The 17550-nt window shown below is 42.3% G+C and overlaps 1 protein-coding gene across 1 annotated transcript in view; it reads right to left on the minus strand.

The window, feature by feature from the left end:
* The window catches only part of LARGE1 (LARGE xylosyl- and glucuronyltransferase 1), a 305669-nt gene that overhangs the window by 53765 nt on the left and 234354 nt on the right, over nucleotides 1-17550 (minus strand). The window contains exons 7-9 of the mRNA XM_083700252.1: nucleotides 15890-15994; nucleotides 3094-3206; nucleotides 804-929 (exon numbers count right to left, since the gene is read on the minus strand). Of these exons, the coding sequence (XP_083556378.1) occupies nucleotides 804-929; nucleotides 3094-3206; nucleotides 15890-15994 (344 nt within the window). The remainder of the gene's footprint in view (nucleotides 1-803; nucleotides 930-3093; nucleotides 3207-15889; nucleotides 15995-17550) is intronic.

A 17550-nucleotide genomic window follows, 5' to 3' on the forward strand; every position in this document is an offset into this window, starting at 1 on the left:
GTATATTTGCAATTTCCTCAGCAAATGAAACTACAAAGTAGCTGGCAATCATTAAAATGAGCATTTTCTCCCTCCACTCCCAGTGGCTTTTATTGTAGGATACGTCTCGGGTGCTTAATACCATGAATATGTCGAGGACAGTCTGGGCACTGTGGCATCAGATGCCTGCTCATTCTGAATGCACAGGAAGGTGCTTTATGAGTGTATAGATGCATGTTTGTAAAGCCCCTCTATGCAAGGAGTGACCTATGGAGATCTTTGCACATGTACATCAGGACACATGTAGCGCTTCATCCTGCATATTTTGAATGTGTGGACATTAGCTGTGGTGCACAACTGCAAGAGGTGGGGAGTGGGGTTTCCTGCTTTCTTTCAACATGTGGAGTGATTTGTCTGAACCTGCTGTTATATGCATTGTTTATATCATTACCCAGTTGCTTAAAGGGGCATCTCTTAAGTTGCATTGTGGGAAAACAGACATTTCGATCTCTCTAACCTCATGCAGGATTAGGTAAAGGTAAAGGTACCCCTGCCCGTACGGGCCAGTCGTGTCCGACTCTAGGGTTGTGCGCCCATCTCACTTAAGAGGCCGGGGGCCAGCGCTGTCTGGAGACACTTCCGGGTCACGTGGCCAGCGTGACGAAGCTGCTCTGGCGAGCCAGCACCAGCGCAGCACACGGAAACGCCGTTTATCTTCCCGCTATAAAGCGGTACCTATTTATCTACTTGCACTTAGGGGTGCTTTTGAACTGCGTCCCCTTAGGATTAGTTAGTCATAATTAAGCAGTTTTGTTCAATCTTACCTTTAGATCAGACACATCCCGGTAGCACTGTTCAGAGCGGGTGTGGTCTGACAGCTGCACATTCCAGAAGCAAGGAAGCTGGTAGACAAGAAAGGGGTTCTGTTTGATGACTGCATTGAAGATGTCCTGCCAGAAAGAGAAGAAAAAATTGGCACTTTGTAAAAAACCACACACAAAGTTTTCAGCCTTTGGAAAACAAGTAAAAGTGCTGACATCTTTGTTGTTGTTGTTGTAAAGACTAATGGATACTATGAGGCTTCCCCAAAAGCCCACATAATCATACTTCAGACCTAACATTTCATGCATTAGAAGATGCCAGGTGGCAGTTCAGTCCCAATAGCATTCAACAAAAAGGAAGGATGGAATGCAGACAACCTTGCCTTTGAAGTCCTAGGTTGAATAGTGTCTCTTTTGGTCAAAGAATTTCAATCTAAACTCAATCTAAAGCTGTAGATCCGAAACAATAGGCACTCTGGAGTAGTCCCAGTGGTTTTCAGCATACTGTTCTTAAGAAAATTGGCTTCAGAATGGCAGCCAAACTTGGCAGGAGTTTTAAAATGGACTTTGATAGGTTTTGAATCAGAACATTAATCGCTCCACATCTCTGCATCCTTTCTGCAAAATGGGGGGTAATGAGTCTTCTCTAACTCCCAGCTGTGCTGCGAGGATAATATCCTTAATGTCTGTGAGGTGCTCAGATTGTATGGCAAGGGATGGAAGAGAGGGAGGTGGTTGCAATTGCTGGAGTCAGATGAAACCATAATGACTGTTTGCTGAACTGAGAATGACAAAACCAGTAGAGAAGGAAATAGTATTTCCAGGCTTCGTAGAAGCCTGTAGCCTTTTGTTTCAAAGGAAGAAAATGACATGCATCTCTTTAAAAAGAAAAATGTGTGTGCGCAGTAGTGGGGAAAATGTTAGTTTTCTGAAATCACAGGATAAACAACCACCAACAGCATTCCTCAAATGCTCAAGAGCTAGTTCTCCATTTTTTAAACCATCTTTTCTGTTTTAGTTGAACTGGGTAAAATAGACAACACTGGGGCTGCCAGTGCAAACCATCATTCCTCTCCATCCCCAGGAGGCTCATTGGAATGAAGCAATGTCATGATGTAGTTCTGGGCCATCCTGTGGAGGTGGTGGAGAATAGCAACAGTAATAGTAATAATAATAAACTTTATTATTTATACCCCGCCCATCTGGCTGGGTTGTCCCAGCCCCTGGGCGGCTTCCAACAAAATACTAAAATACAATAGTCAAACATTAAAAGCTTCCCTAAACAGGGTTGCCTTCAGATGTCTTCTCTGAGCTCTGAAAAACTACATTTATACCCCACAAAAGGAAATTAAGAAGCAACCACTGCCAGTGCCCCTAGATTTCATTCCTCCCATCTCCAATTGTGAACCAAAAATGAGCAACCAAAGACTTTCAGCTCAGCACTATCCTTAGCAGGCAACAAAATCATGGGATTTATGGAAAGCTGCCCTACATGACTAGTAGGCTGCATTTGGCTTGTTGGGTTAGAGCTGCATGGATCTAAGTGCACAAGAGACATCTGGCTACCACAAGCTGTAAATGGCCCAGAAGTTGCTAGCTTCTAGGAGGGCCTCCTCTCGTATGTAACTCCCCAGCCCCTTTGATCTGTGCTCCATGATTGTCCTACAGGGTTGAGGATGGTAAGGGCAATGGGTTTGGCTTTTTCCATAATGACATTCATTCTGCATGGAAAGCTCTCCATGGCAAGGTTCAATTTGCTGCTGACTGGTTTTGGCTTCTTCAGAATGTTTCTACGCAGGCTTCCAATTACAGGTTTTTAAAATCCAGTGTTTTTCATTGTAGAGGTGCCATGGATCTGCAAACTTCTATTTCATTTGTAAGCCATTTCAAGAATCAAGTGAACGGCTGAAAATATGACACATAAATATGTAAATAAACTACAGAGCCTCCGCATGTACAATACTCATTTTGAAAGTTCTCACTCTGAACACCTGCAGCCTGAAAAGGGTGTGATTCTTGAAAGCTCACTTCTAGTATTTATTTTTATAAATCTGTTGATCCAATGAAGGGTACTCATTCATTTATTTGATGTTTACAAGCAACCCCACCATCCTGGAAAGCTGGTGTACCTTTTCCATGCTTCCATGCACCTAATTCCCAACATGTTTCCAGGGGAATCTTTGGAGCAAAGAATCATCATTGGCTAGGAAAGTTGTGTAAATTTTCTCTCTCCCCGCCCCTTACTTACTCTCAAGAGCAACCTCTGTGCCATTACCTTGAACTGCACACTCACCTGGTCAGCCAATGAGGTGGAGAGCATGCTCATTAGCTCTCTTTCAGCGGTGAGCCTCCACATCTGCTCCCACTTCATCTTGCGCAATTTATCCAGAAGTAGCAGAATGACCCCTGGAATCAACAACAGCAACAACAATAAATGCAAAGAAAAGAAAATGAAAACAGGGAAAGCAAAGGCTTTCATGTTTCAGTGCTGCACTGGGGTAGTAGTAGTAGTAGTAGTAGTAGTAATAATAATAATAATAATAATAATAATAATAATAATAATTTGTACACCGCCCATCTGGCTGGGTTTCCCCAGCCACTCTGGGCAGCTTCCAAAAATGACCAAAAATACACTAAGATGTCACACATTAAAAACTTCCCTGAACAGGGCTGCCTTCAGATGTCTTCTGAATGTCAGGTAGTTGTTTATCTCTTTGACATCTGATGGGAGGGCTTTCCACAGAGCGGGCGCCACTACCGAGAAGGCCCTCTGCCTGGTTCCCTGTAGCTTTGCTTTTTGTAGTGAGGGAACCACCAGAAGGCCCTCGGCGCTGGACCTCAGCGTCCGGGCAGAACGATGGGGGTGGAGACGCCCCTTCAGGTATACTGGGCCAAGGCCATTTAAGGCTTTAAAGGTCAACACCAACACTTTGGATTGTGTTAAAAGCAAGCACTTTCTTAAAAAATGGAAACCAGCCCATCATTTTGCAGAAAACAATTAACAGAGGAAGAGAAAGAAACTATCCTGATTAGAATACAACCAGTTTTACTGCTGTTGTTTTGTTTTAAAAAATAAAGAATTAGCTTAATAATTGTGAAACTTTGGACCAAACTTGTTAAGTTAAAGACATTGTTTGCCAATGTATGCATTTCCTTTTAAAAGAAGCAGGTGAGGGGTAGGAGCTACTAACTGCCATGGACTGGCTGGATACAGAAAAGTGGTGGGAAGCACCACTGGGTGAACCCCCAGGGGAAGAAGGCTCAGAGCCAGGGGATTGGTGGTGGGATGATGATCAGGGGTTAGAGAGAGAAGAAGGAGCAGACCGGGAGGAGGAGAGGCTGACAGAAGAGGTAATAGGCTGTGGAAGAGCAGTTCAGACTCTGAGGCAGAAGTGGGGACTGGTCAGGAGGCAGAGAGATAGGCTGCTGAAGAAGCTGGGGAGTCTCCCCTTCCGGCTGAGACCAGCTCTGCTCCCCTCCCCACTGGTGTCCTAGAACACACAGAGAAATGAAACGGGCAGAGCAGAGGGGGGTTGTGTGCAGGCACAGCCTGAGACTGTGTGGGAAGGACCCTGGAGAGGAGGACTCCTAGTGGGCACTGGGAAGGTTGGGACCTTCAGTCCTCACAACTGCTTCTTTGGGGTAAGACCTCCTAGAAAGAGTTGCTGAGACCACTAGGCTGGAGCTGTGGTTTGTTTCCTTGAATAAAGAGTTACCGTATTTTTTGCTCTATAAGACTCACTTTTTCCCTCCTAAAAAGTAAGGGGAAATGTGTGTGCGTCTTATGGAGCGAATGCAGGCTGCGCAGCTATCCCAGAAGCCAGAACAGCAAGAGGGAGATTAAGAATATTTTTTTTCTTATTTTCCTTTTCCAAAAACTAGGTGCGTCTTGTGGTCTGGTGCGTCTTATAGAGCAAAAAATACGGTAATTCCACTGGCACCATGGGTGGTTGTTGTTGTTGTTGTGTTGTTGGTTTTTTGCAGCTGACATATACATGACTCCAGCTCCTGACATTAACCATTTCCCCCTGCACAGGACCGATCCCAAAACATTTTCCTGCTTGAGACAGAGCACTTAATGACATTCCTGACCCCTGCCACTCAAGTCAAGGTGCCAAGGCCAAGTGAGGGGTTGTTTTGGCACCTGAAGCAGAAAATCCCACAAATGCCTTCTCCCCCCTGACTGCAATAATGATCAATTAAACAAGTTACAATTTGTTGCTATTTCATGACAATTGGCAGCAGTTTGGCCTAATGGTAGAGCTGACCCCCCCACACACCATGGTCCCAGTGAAAACCCCCAAATTCAAAGCTGCAACTTGCCTTCAAAATGAAGCTGTCACTAAGCAACCCACTTTTTCTTCCTCTCCACTTATCACCCCCATTGCAAGGGCTTTCGAGAATGAAGCACCTTCCCGTTGCATTATTATTATTTATTATTATTATTTATTGAATTTATATGCCGCCCTGTACCCAGAGGCCTCAGGGTGGTTCACAGAAAAGATCAACATAAAAACCACAATATGAAGTGCAAATGAGGACAAACGGAGAAGACTAAAGTAGTTAAAATCTATTATGGTGGCCTGTTGCAGTGATGACAGGGTTAACACAGAAATCAGCATGCAAAACAGGCTGCAGTCTATTCATTATACTCCAGTGGGTCTCCTCCCTCCCAGCTGTTCCGTACATAGCTGAAAACCAAACTTCAAAAAGCAGTGGATGAAGGTGATGTAGTACAAACCCTGTATCTGCTTTCAGTGAAACCTTTAAGATAGAGTCTCAGGGGACTGCCTCAATAAGAAATACCAGTGGACATAGATAAGAACCTCATTTTGGGGAATGGTAACTGCTAGTAAGTTGCTAAACAAAAAATGGTCCTGATAATGGCAGCCTCTAATGCAAGCAGGAACCGTCTAGAGGGATCAGCGATAGGCCCTCTCTCGCTTAACATCCTCATTACTGCAACAAAGGAGCGATAAGAAACAGAATATAGTTAAACTTGGAGATGCTGTAAAATTAACACATCAGGATAATAACCAAGGAGCAAGACAGGGACTATAAGCTGCAATCACCTGCAATAGGTGAAATACCAAGGGTAGGGGGGAAGAACAAAAGCAGAAACCAAAGGGGAATGCTAAATAAACAACTTTGGCCGAAAAGGGCAGAAGACATCCAGAAAGGGTAAGTGTGACTTAAGACAATCAAAAAGGCTTCCTAGGTAGGTTGTAAAATTATATTCACAGGAACTTATTGCCACCTCCATTTCATGTCCTGTCTCAAACTACATTGATTAAGAAATATGTATTCTGAACCAGCCAATCCACTGATTGGGTGAACCACAGGTAGTTTTTACAGAGCAATACTAGACATGTATACTCGGAGGTATGCCCTATTCCGTTCAGTGTGACTTACTCCTCCGTAAGTGCGCACAGGATTGCAGCCTTTTTGACTCATCCTATTGCTAAAAGTTAAGGTGTTGTTGTTCGCTTGTTTTTTTAATATAAAGATTGACATCTAGTATAGCAGATATTTTTTTTGTCCAGGAGAGAAAAATGTTCCCAAAATTGGGGGAGAAAGGTTATGGATTTAACCTGGCACTACTACTCAACCAGAATCTATTGCCAACAGAAGAATTTGTACAATAAAAAAGTGCATTTAAGTCACCTCCCCAAGTGCATTTGAATGACATTTTTCACAATGATCCATCTGGTATTGAAGCATTCCATTATATCTTCTTTGCTTTCCTGCTGCAAGAACTCATCAGAGGAGGAAAAGGTCATCACCATGCCCAAAATCTGTCCTGATGAAATGCTAGCCAACCTCTTTTCTAACTGGCACAACTGATTTTCTTTTTTCCCTTTTTAATCCCCAGAAACATTTGCCTGGAAAAAAGAGCTTTAATCCTGTCAGGGGTTTGCGTGTGTGACTGAGAGTGAGAAAAAGTATTTGTGGCCACGAATATCACCAAGGAATGATTGGCTGAGGCTGAAGGTCATTGTAAAGTGGAATCTTCCCATCATAGATAGATAGATAGACAGACAGACAGACAGACAGACAGACAGACAGACAGACAGACAGACAGACAGATAGATTAGATAGATTATATAGTAAAGTAACAACTCCCCTCCCTGTTGTGGATTACCTCCAGACAGCAAGGACTTTGGTTATAAGAATAAGGTATAGAGAGAGGAATAAAATAAACCATCCCTCACTCAGACCCTTAGGATGTGTAAAACTGGTTTTACATTTACATTTGAAAAACAGGAAAAATGATCTAATAAATACTTATTTAAGAGAGTGCAGTGGGGGTGGCATTTATTGTTATTTCCCCCCTCTGTTTCCCCATTCTTCTCCCAGGCTGGCAGATTATGGTGTCACAACTAAAGAGATTAAGGGGTTATCAACAGTGGCAGCTGAGAGGCAAAGACTGGAAGGAGACCAAACACAAAGGCTGAAAAATGCAACACTATAAGATATTTGACTCAAGAGCACCTAAAACAATTTCAGAATCATTATTACTATTACTATTACTACACAGTGGCATGGACATTCATTTAAAATCATCCTGGAATGGATGTATAAATGATTCCCACTCTTAATACATAGAAAGGATACTTTTGAAAATATTGCTGAACCATCCAGGGTTTGAACACCAAAAAAGACAGAGATGCAATAAAGGGCAGCTCAGCCTGTTGCAGTTTGCAATGTTTACTTCTAAAAAGGGCACAATTTCCATCAGTGTTAGCAAGATGAAGGAGTGTATGCCATGGGGATGAATTTATTCTATTCATTTCATATTAGCAGCATCAAAAAAGCCCCCAAAACTGAAGTAGGCAATAAAGGAGTTTTTGCTTTCTAGAAGCCAGGGCTCAAACTGGCATTCTCTCCAAGATTCATGACCCTCACATTCGTTAAGAACTGCATTCAGCTGTGGGAGTGTATGTGACAAGAGTGTTGCCTCACAAAGTCCTTCCTTCCCCCAGAGTCATGCTGAGTGCAATTCAGGCTAGATTCAAGATGACAAACAGCAGAATGCAGGGCAGAAAGGGATTTGTCCTCATCTGTTTGTGCTGGGGGAGAGAGAGATGGGAGGTGGGAGAACAGGGGAAATCAAAGGATTTTTCCCTTCCTTGGACATCTGGCTCCAGCTGCGATCCTTTCATCTTCCAATGACAGCGTAGCAGCATATTTTCCCTTATTCTCCCACCCAGAAGGAAAAGGGGGAAAGTTTGCCAGCACATAAGCACAAAAGAGTGAAAGGCAGATACAAGCAGATCTTCTTGAATTAGCAGGGTGACAACTAGTCAGACAAGACTCATCTAACAAATAAGGAGCAATGTTATAAAGGCATGGAGGTCTCCTGTAATTCATGTTCAGGCCTGTTGCTTGGGGCTATGGAAATGTAGTTACTTAGAGACACTCTGCTTTTAAAAAAACCTTTCTGTTTCTTGGCTCACTCTCCCAGCCTATTTTAGGAACTACATTAGTATTAGTCTCACCAGTGTGAAAGGCAGGAAAAGGTCTTGCCCATCCTCAGATATAATTAATCAACCCAACCCTTAACAAAATAAAATAGATTATTTTGCTTTTTGTATCACAGACTGTGCCTACATTTTCACCTAGAGGAGAACTGAATGGGCTTCTTTATCACTGCAAATCAAAACTGAATTTGTGCCCCAATCCAAAGTTCTCAAAAGAAGCTATAACAGACCCAAAGGACAGTTGTTTGTGTTACAAACTTACCAAGTAGTTGTAAATGTTTACCCCTATAAATGAATTATACCTTTTGGGGATTCAGCCCCTACTGGATGTTGCTGCAGCTGAAGAACTAAGTAGATTCAATGAGTCAATGAATCAAAAATATAGAATCTACTGTATGCTTTTGTTTTATTGCTGGTCTGTTGACTGTAATGGATCGATTGATCTCAGTGACAGCAGGCTGCTGCCTTCATGCCCTGCTTGTGGGCTTTACATAGGCATTTGGCTGGTGACTGTATGAAATATGATGCTGGACTAGCTAGGTCTTTAGTCTGATCCAGCAGGATACTTCTTATGCTTTCACTTAGGCTCTCTCTTGCTCTCATCTCTGCCCCCATCTATTATGTAGGGATATTATTATTTAATCAATGTAGGGAAGCAACATGGGTAAAGGGGATGAAAGCATTCAGTAAGTGAGAATCATCACCACTACTACCGCTACTACTATGTAGTTTCATGGAATCCCCATTATCTATTATAGGGCTTTTGTTCAGTTTAGTCACCAGGACAGCAACGCTTGGCTTTGATGTGCAATTCTTCTGTCTGGGCTAAAATTACTGATGAGAGGCCTCCCATCACTAGAAAGGGAAGAGCACTCCTGAGATTGGAGCAGCATAATTAGTTATATTCTTTGGTTCTTACTTCAAAACATATGCTTCCTTCAGTGTCCACAGCAGGATGGAGGGAAACAAGAATTCTTTTGTACAAGCAATTTAGAGTGCAACATGCACATCTCCATACATTTATGCTCTGATAACGGGGTCTTAAATCAAACTACAGTGGCATTATTTCCTCATTTAAAAGTGGGAATTGAGACGTGTCCTCCTCCTTAATGGGATTACTTTATATTCTTCAGAAAAAAACAAGGAATGCCAAGAAGTGGACCAGAGCAAAAAAAACAGTTATTAACAAAGCTGAAGGTAAAAGGGCCCCAGTGCTTATTGATTCAAATAAACGAGGCATTATTGTGTTCTAGATCAGGGATGGTGAACTTTGTTTTCTTGGGTGTTGCTCTATGCTCCAGACAATGGTCTGTACAGTGGTACAGAAGTGTACACTGGTTACGTACTTAATTCGTTCCGGAGGTCCGTTCTTAACCCGAAACCATTCTTAACCTGAGGCACGCTTTCGATAATGGGGCCTCCCGCTACCGCAGCGCAATTTCTATTCTCATCCTGGGGCAAAGTTCTCAACCCGAGGTACTACTTCTGGGTTAGCGGAGTTTGTAATTCGAAGTGTTTGTAACCTGAAGTGTTTGTAACCCAAGATACCACTGTACTTTATTAAACAAACTGACATTCTCATAAGTGGCCATGTCTCCCTTTCTTAGAACCTGGAGTCATTATATATTTTCCTTAATGAAAAAGTAGGAGAGGTTTTTTTTATGTCTCATTGATTTAGCTGGAAAAGTTCCTTAGGGGGACACAATCTGGCCTATGGCTGCCTCTTGTAAATAATTTAGCTACATGAGTAATTACATTAATTGCTAAAAAAAACAACGGTTGCCTTTCCCCAAACTGGAAACCTCCAAACATCATGGACTACAGCTCCCATCATTTCTGACCATTGGCCATGCTGGCTGGGGCTGATGGGAGTTGTAGTTCAAAACATCTGGAGTGTACCAGGTTAGAGAAGGCTGCAAATACATATGAGAATGTTAGAAAGAGAGGACTAATTTTTCCACCGCAATGCCAATTTACTCACTGTAGGTCTATTTTTTTTCAGAGTAGGCAATGGCTATTCCATATTTAATGGTCATAGAATCACAGAGTTGTAGAATTGGAAGGGACACCGAGGTTCATCTAGTCCAACCTCCTGCAATGCAAGAATTAAATGAATTCCTCCTGGACTTCCATCCCTAAAGTGTCAGACACATTGCATAAACTAGTATAAGCTGATAACGAGATGTGGGGAGGATGTGCGGGGGGGGGGGGGACCTGAAGTTCGCTTGCTGGGTTAAAGCCAGTTTTGGGACATCTAATATGTAAATGTTGTCAGTGGCTCATGACAAACATTATGAGAGGAGGCAGACATTAAAAAACTCATCTGCTTCATTAGTGTTCCACTGCTGTCAAAATGCATAAAGCTTTCTTCTCAAAGCAAAGTTGATCATCACATTGTCCTGATGCACTCAGACCTCTAGTAAGTTCCATATATTCACCAGCATTTTAAAACAAATCAAAATCATTTAAGTTTTGTGTACAAGCATATGTGTCAGCAATATTCATGCATACATGCCATGGTATGCAAATGAAAAGAGGTTTCAGAAAGGCCACTAGCATGGATTCATTAAACAAATATGTGTATTGTTTAATTACTGTAATAGGGATCTTCAGCTATCACTGCCACTTCCACAGTTGCTCCTGCTTGCCTATAGACCTATAACCTGATCTATTCCACTAGTGGAAACCTCAATGGCATAAATAGGGCCTAGGGCAGAGGAGTCCATAGAAGAGTCAAACTGCCTTTTGATGAAGCAGCACACTGCGTCTTAGTGGAATATTGGCTCAAATACTACAAGTAAAGAGCGGCTGTCAGTGGATTTTGACTTCGACCTGGTTTTTTTTAAGATAAAAGACAGCTAATGATGTGTGCCATCCTGTGAAATTTTAATTCCAGTCAAGAATCTAGCTTTCAAGCTCTCCAGAACTCTGTCATGCTAGACATTAAACATGGCTGGAGAGAATGGGGTGGAGAGAAAAACTTGGTAGGTGGCAAATCCATGAGTCTGCATTGGATAAGTTCTAGCCTACACAACTGTATCTAAATTACATATTTCATCAATTTAAATCCCAGAATTCATTATTAAGGCAATACCTGTGTCACAAAATAGCATGCAAGCCTTCAAACCCACCAGAACACCATCTAACTATATATAGAGAAAAACAATGGCTGGCAGTGAATCCATGAATGTGTAGCCTGCCCTGGGACTAATATTATAGTTTTGCTGAGGACCTGAGGCAAAGCATTAATGAGAGCAAAAGCAGGGACATTTTTCCTTGGGGAAGTTTTGTAAACTGTTAAATTCATTTAATTGTGCTGATCTGACTTCACTCATGCTTTATTGAAGAGGCAAATAGTGCTGCCTTCCTTCCTTCCTTCCTTCCTTCCTTCCTTCCTTCCTTCCTTCCTTCCTTCCTTCCTTCCTTCCTTCCTTCCTTCCTTCCTTCCTTCCCTATTTCTCCAGTAACCATTAGGGTTGACAGTTTCTTTAAAGCTTACTTTTCCATTCTAGTCTAAATAGTTCCAGAGCTTGGTCCATTTGCTTCTCCATTATGGCACCGTGATTGATTTGCCTGTGGCTTTCATCTTTCCTCTGCCATTTTCTAAAGATTTCTGCCCCCCCCCCCCCGCCACCAGTTGTGTTATTTGACAGCTGCTCTAATTTACTGAGCCGGTATCTGATAAGACTTGAGCTTCCTTCACTATTTCTTTACCTTCCTCAAGAGATTTATGTCTTTGTTCTCCTCTGGGAGTATTGAGTCAAATAATACATTTCAATTTTTACTGGATTTCTTTATGGCAGGGTATGCTGACTCTGTCAATAATCCATCCTTCGCTGTCTTCAAGAGGTTGAGTGTCTCACTCAATGACCTCTTGTTCCACATTTTTGAAAAATGTTGTTCCATTTACGGCAACCTCCTATCCAATCTTCTTTCCTTTCACCGGCTTTCCATTCACCTCTCCACCCACTTTTTAGATTCTCCTAATCATACAAGCTGAAAAAGGGTGAGGTTTAATAGATATGTCAGAGACAACTGAAAAAGTAGAAGTATGAGTAGACTAAGATCTATAAGAATGATAATGCATGGGTATGTAAATTTGCAAACACAGAAGAACCACTATTCAAAGTGCACATCAACTATTCTAACATGCAGTGAAGATGCTGTGCACAAAAGTCCTTAGACACAAAGGTCCAATTTGCTTGAATCTTCTTCTTTTCCTTAAATGAGATATTACACAAATGGGGCCTCTATGGCTACACTTTACCCTATGTGCAATGGTGCATGCCAGTTCCTCTGCTACGGGAAAAATATTGTTGACCAGCTATGTGAATGGGCCCCGCAATGAAAGGACATGAGTCCATCACCCTGTCATAATCTTATTTTTATATATTTTACCGTTGTCCAGAATACTAGCTACAGAACCGGAAGAAAGCAAAGTCGTTCTAGTTCAATTACCTTGTCCAAATGTAGCACACCACCCATCACCCAATGCTGCCTATACAATCCTTATCATAACATGATGCAATCAAAGAGTAAATGATGTTCAGCAAATTTGCCTCTTGCGTCAGACTTCTCTGTCCCCACCTGTTGCTGGCAACTTCTAGATTAGGCTTCCCTGACCAGGTGCCCTCCAGATGTTCTAGGCCACCATTTCCATCACCCTGGCAGTTAGCAATGTTGGCTGGGGGTGATGTCTAAAACATCTGGAGACGGCCAGTTTGGTGAAGCATGTTCTAGGTCTACAAGTCTCCCACAACCACTCCAGATCATGGATTTTAATCTGGCTCTCCCTATATTAAGACCAGCACTCTAGCCTGCTATTAGGAAGATCACTGTGATTGAGAAGATCAGTTTAATATGCTCAAGAAGTAAGTGCTACTTTCTCTTTGTGCAATGAGTGTGGTGCTATTGCAAAGTAACAGAGGAAGCAAACTTTGGCTTAAGTGGACTGACTTGCATGGGCATGGGATTGAACAGTAAATTCAGAAGCCATGAACAGAAAAAAAAGTTTAGTTAATTAATTATCTAATATAAACATATGCCCTTGTTTGGCCCTACAGACTTCCTCCGGCAAGCATATTCCACTGGTAATCATGCTTAGTCTAAATTTACCCTTCCTGGGAAAGTACCACTGACTTTCCCCATGGGGAACACCTCAGTCATCTGGATGTGAATTCTGATTGGCTTGGTAATGACCATGCCATTCTGCAGTAGTGAAATTATATTGATACGTCTGGTAATGACTCAGTATTTGAATTAATTAACATTTAATGAACCCTCTTTCCAGTACTATCATTAAGGTAATCATCCTTTGTGTTAGAGCTAATGTCCATCAGGAAGCTTCTCTCATATAACTGTGCTTCCCACACATCCCCAAACTATCCAGCCATCTGGATACTCCAGAGAGCTGCTCTACATTCCTTCTCCAAGCCTGCTTTGCCCTGTGGATGGCTATCACTTAGGTAGATACTGTCCCCCTGCCTCCTCACCTCTCAGATATGTTTGCTATTTTCTTCAGGTTCACTAGGACTCTTGTGTCATCATCATCATCCCATCTTTTCCTCCAAGTATCTCAAAGTGGTGTACATGGTTCTCCCCTTCCTCAGTTAATCCCTACAACAAACCTGTGAGGTAGGTTGGGGCTGAGAGGCAGTGAATTGGCCCAATATCACCCAGTGAGCTTCATGTCCGAAAGCGGATTTAAACCCTGGTCTCCCAGGTCCTAGTCTAACACTCCAACCACTACACCTCTATTAAAAAAAAAGTAGGAAACAAAAGCTAGTAATATCCCTTCATGGAAATTGCTTCTGGTTTTTTGTTTTTTGTTTAATTACATTAGGAGACTTCTCAGGAACCCAGGGTGACTTCTCAGGAACCCAGGGTGATAGCCATACTTTGACTTGAGGCCCCCCTTTTTTGCCTGAACCTGTGGTGTCTGTTCAGGAAGCAGGAAGCTGATATGCTGAGTCTCTGTACTGGAAGGACAGGGCGCCTAGTCAACTGAACTGCTGTAAGGAATCCATATGCTGCAACAATATCAAATAAGCAGGTCACGTTGAAACTCAGTAAACAATAGCTCCTTACTCTCCCTTCCTTGGGGCAGGTAACTATTGGTGTTCATCTTTTCCTCTAATCTTTACCTTTCTTAGTTTCCAAATCTTTATATCTTTCTGTCTTTGCGTTATCCAAACCCCAGCCACCTGCATTTGAGCATTCCCTTGTAGCGATCCTGCTCTATATATTGCAACTCCATCTTTTTCTACTGCTTTCATAGAAACAGTTTTAAGCTATTGGCCCAGACAAATGTGGGTTTGGGTAGCTTGTGTAACAACTAACCATATTGTTATTTTAAATGACTGAATTGGAGCTTCAAGCCACAAAGTCCTTTTACTCACTGCCCACAATTTTGTGTAAATAAATATTTTGCCTGAATTCATCCTGACATGTGTTATTCTTTGCTAATCCCCTCTAGTAAATGTAATTGATATTTATAAATTGGTAATGGCACATGGCGCCATAACCACCGTGGCATGAATTCATCTTCAGATTAAAGATCCTCAAAGGTTTTGCTTCCTTGAACTCATGTGTAACATATGTATTCAGGTACATGTGTAAACAGAAACATGAGCAGTCCTGTTAACAAGATGCTCTCCCACACATCATTGGTTTACTAGCTTAGCCCAGACTATCAAAGTCCAAACAAGAAGAGCAACCTTACAGTGGTTCTGAACATAACCAAGCTCTAAGGAATGGTTGGCTCCAGAGTTGAGAGAGAGCTCACAGAACACTTTTCTAGATATCCTTGCAGTATCGACTAACAACTAAGGTGGTATAAAACTAAAGGGCACCCTCATTTCATGTTGCAAATTATGAAGGGGCATGGAAACAATCTGAACAAATTAATGCAGACCAGAAGTAAAATATTAAAAATATGAATGTCAATTTGGATGTAGAAACATGTGGCAAACAATCAAGAGGGGAACAGCTGTTAAAATTGAAAGTGAGTGATTTTTTTTTAAAATGATATTGAGATGGGGAAGGAAATGACAGAGAAAATATAAATGGTAGTTTTTGAGTATTCATAATTTTTAAATTTCAGCTGGAACTTTCAAATCTAGGAATGCAGATACTTATATTTCACCAAGTGAATCCCCCTCTCCAGCAACTGAGTGCAGGAGGCAGGGAAAAACCCCAACCAAAGTGCTGTGAAATGAACTAGCATATAGTTTGGACAAGTTACAATGCCATTAAGTACAGGTTTAGGTAGAAATGCAAGAGAGGATTTGGGCAGCCCTCTCCGTCAAATACTTTCTAGCTTACATCTGTCTGGCTATGATGGTCTTCAGGTGGGATACATTCTCCTGTTTTTCAGAGACTGCTCATAAATTGGAAGTCAATGTTAAAAGTCAATGTTAACTTGAGGGGAGAGGGTCTCTCCCTCTAAATCACCTGATAAGAGGCATTGGCAGGAGCTGTGGGAAGGAGGCATCCTGTTCTCTCAACATGGTCCAACATGCCTCTGATGGCAGGGATTCATAGCCCTTCCCTCATTTCATTTCACTAATCAGAGTTATTCAGTTAGTTCCATGTTGCAATTTGGCCTACCTGTGTTGTAACCTCTCCCAAGAGCTGGCCAGGGACGGTGGTTCTTCCAGAGGTTCCCAAGGTACCAGTCACTCTGGTTCTCCACTAAACCAAGAACCTGCTGGCCTGGAAAACAAAAAAACCAAGGACAAACTCTTAGGAAAGACAGGCAAGCACACAAATGCCAGAGGGACATAATGCACATAGAATGAAAACATGTTGCATGGCATTGTACCCTACACAAGCCAATCCTCCTGTTTAGGAACCAAATCAGCCCTGTTCAGAGGCTTCTCTGAATGCACCCAGCTAGTCGTGTCCCCTAGAAACTAATGCAAATGCTGGCCACATCCCCCAGATGGAGAGGACCCTATGGGCATACAGATGTATGAAAAAAAACCCTTTTTCATAAGACCACTTGGAGCCTATTTAATGCCTCTGCAATCCCTGAAAGAGAGAGCTAAATATCCTCTAGCCTAGACCTTGGCTTAAAAGGTAAAGGGACCCCTGACCATTAGGTCGCGGATGACTCTGGGGTTGTGGCGCTCATCTCGCTTTATTGGCTGAGGGAGCCGGCGTACAGCTTCTGGGTCATGTGGCCAGCATGACTAAGCCGCTTCTGGTGAACCAGAGCAGTGCACAGAAATGCCGTTTACTTTCCCGCTGGAGTGGTACCTATTTATCTACTGGCACTTTAACGTGCTTTCAAACTGCTAGGTTGGCAGGAGTAGGGACCGAGCAATGGGAGCTCACCCCGTCGCGGGGATTCGAACCGCGACCTTCTGATCGGCAAGTCCTAGGCTCTGTGGTTTAACCCACAGCGCCACCCACGTCCCTGAGACCTTGGCTTAGGAAGGGCTTAATCATCAGAACACAAAGCTTTCATTATATTTACTCCCCTGCCCAGTAAGCCTGCTTTTCTAGCTCCTCAACCTCCTTCTGAATCCATAGATAACAAAGGTCCCCTTACCTTGGTCCCCATTATTCCTCATATCACACTCACAACCTTTGCTACTCTTTTGCTGGTCTCTCCTACATCTTATAGCAGCTGCTGGAGCTTGGGGGTCCTGGCACCTTGCCCACAGATATTTCCTCAATGCCAAAATCATGTTCTAGTGAATCAACATCAGAACCAAACTTTGCAGAATTTCCATTCCAGTCCCATATAGGCTGTATGTACGTAGGGCTCCCACCTCAGGGACATGAATCCTGATCAACCAGGAGTGCAATCAGTGCATGAGTTGGTATCTGGGGGTGAAGGTAGCCAATTGGGTATTGAATGCCTGACCAGGTCTATCATGAGACACTTTTTGTTTCAAGTTTTATTTACTTATGTTTATATGACACATATATGACACATATTCAACAGAATGAAATGCTTAATAAGATACAATACTAATCAATAAGGAACTTAGTGCAAGCTGCCCTGGAAAAGGTTCAAAAGGTGAGATATATAAACTCTTCGAATGAATCCATAAAATAAAAGTAAGTTTTACACATATGCCCTCCAACCAGACTAAAAGTTAATACTTTGATTTTAACCAAACCTGTAAAATCTCTCAGTCCGATAGCGTCTAAAAGTGTTCTTTCATCATCTCTCAAACATTTCCCTAGTAGGATTATTCATATCTGTATCTAGACACATATATGTAATTCTCCCATATGTATGTGAAAAAAAAGTCAGT

Source organism: Podarcis gaigeae (assembly GCF_964106915.1).
Source record: "Podarcis gaigeae genome assembly, chromosome: 10".
Classification (NCBI taxonomy): domain Eukaryota; kingdom Metazoa; phylum Chordata; class Lepidosauria; order Squamata; family Lacertidae; genus Podarcis; species Podarcis gaigeae.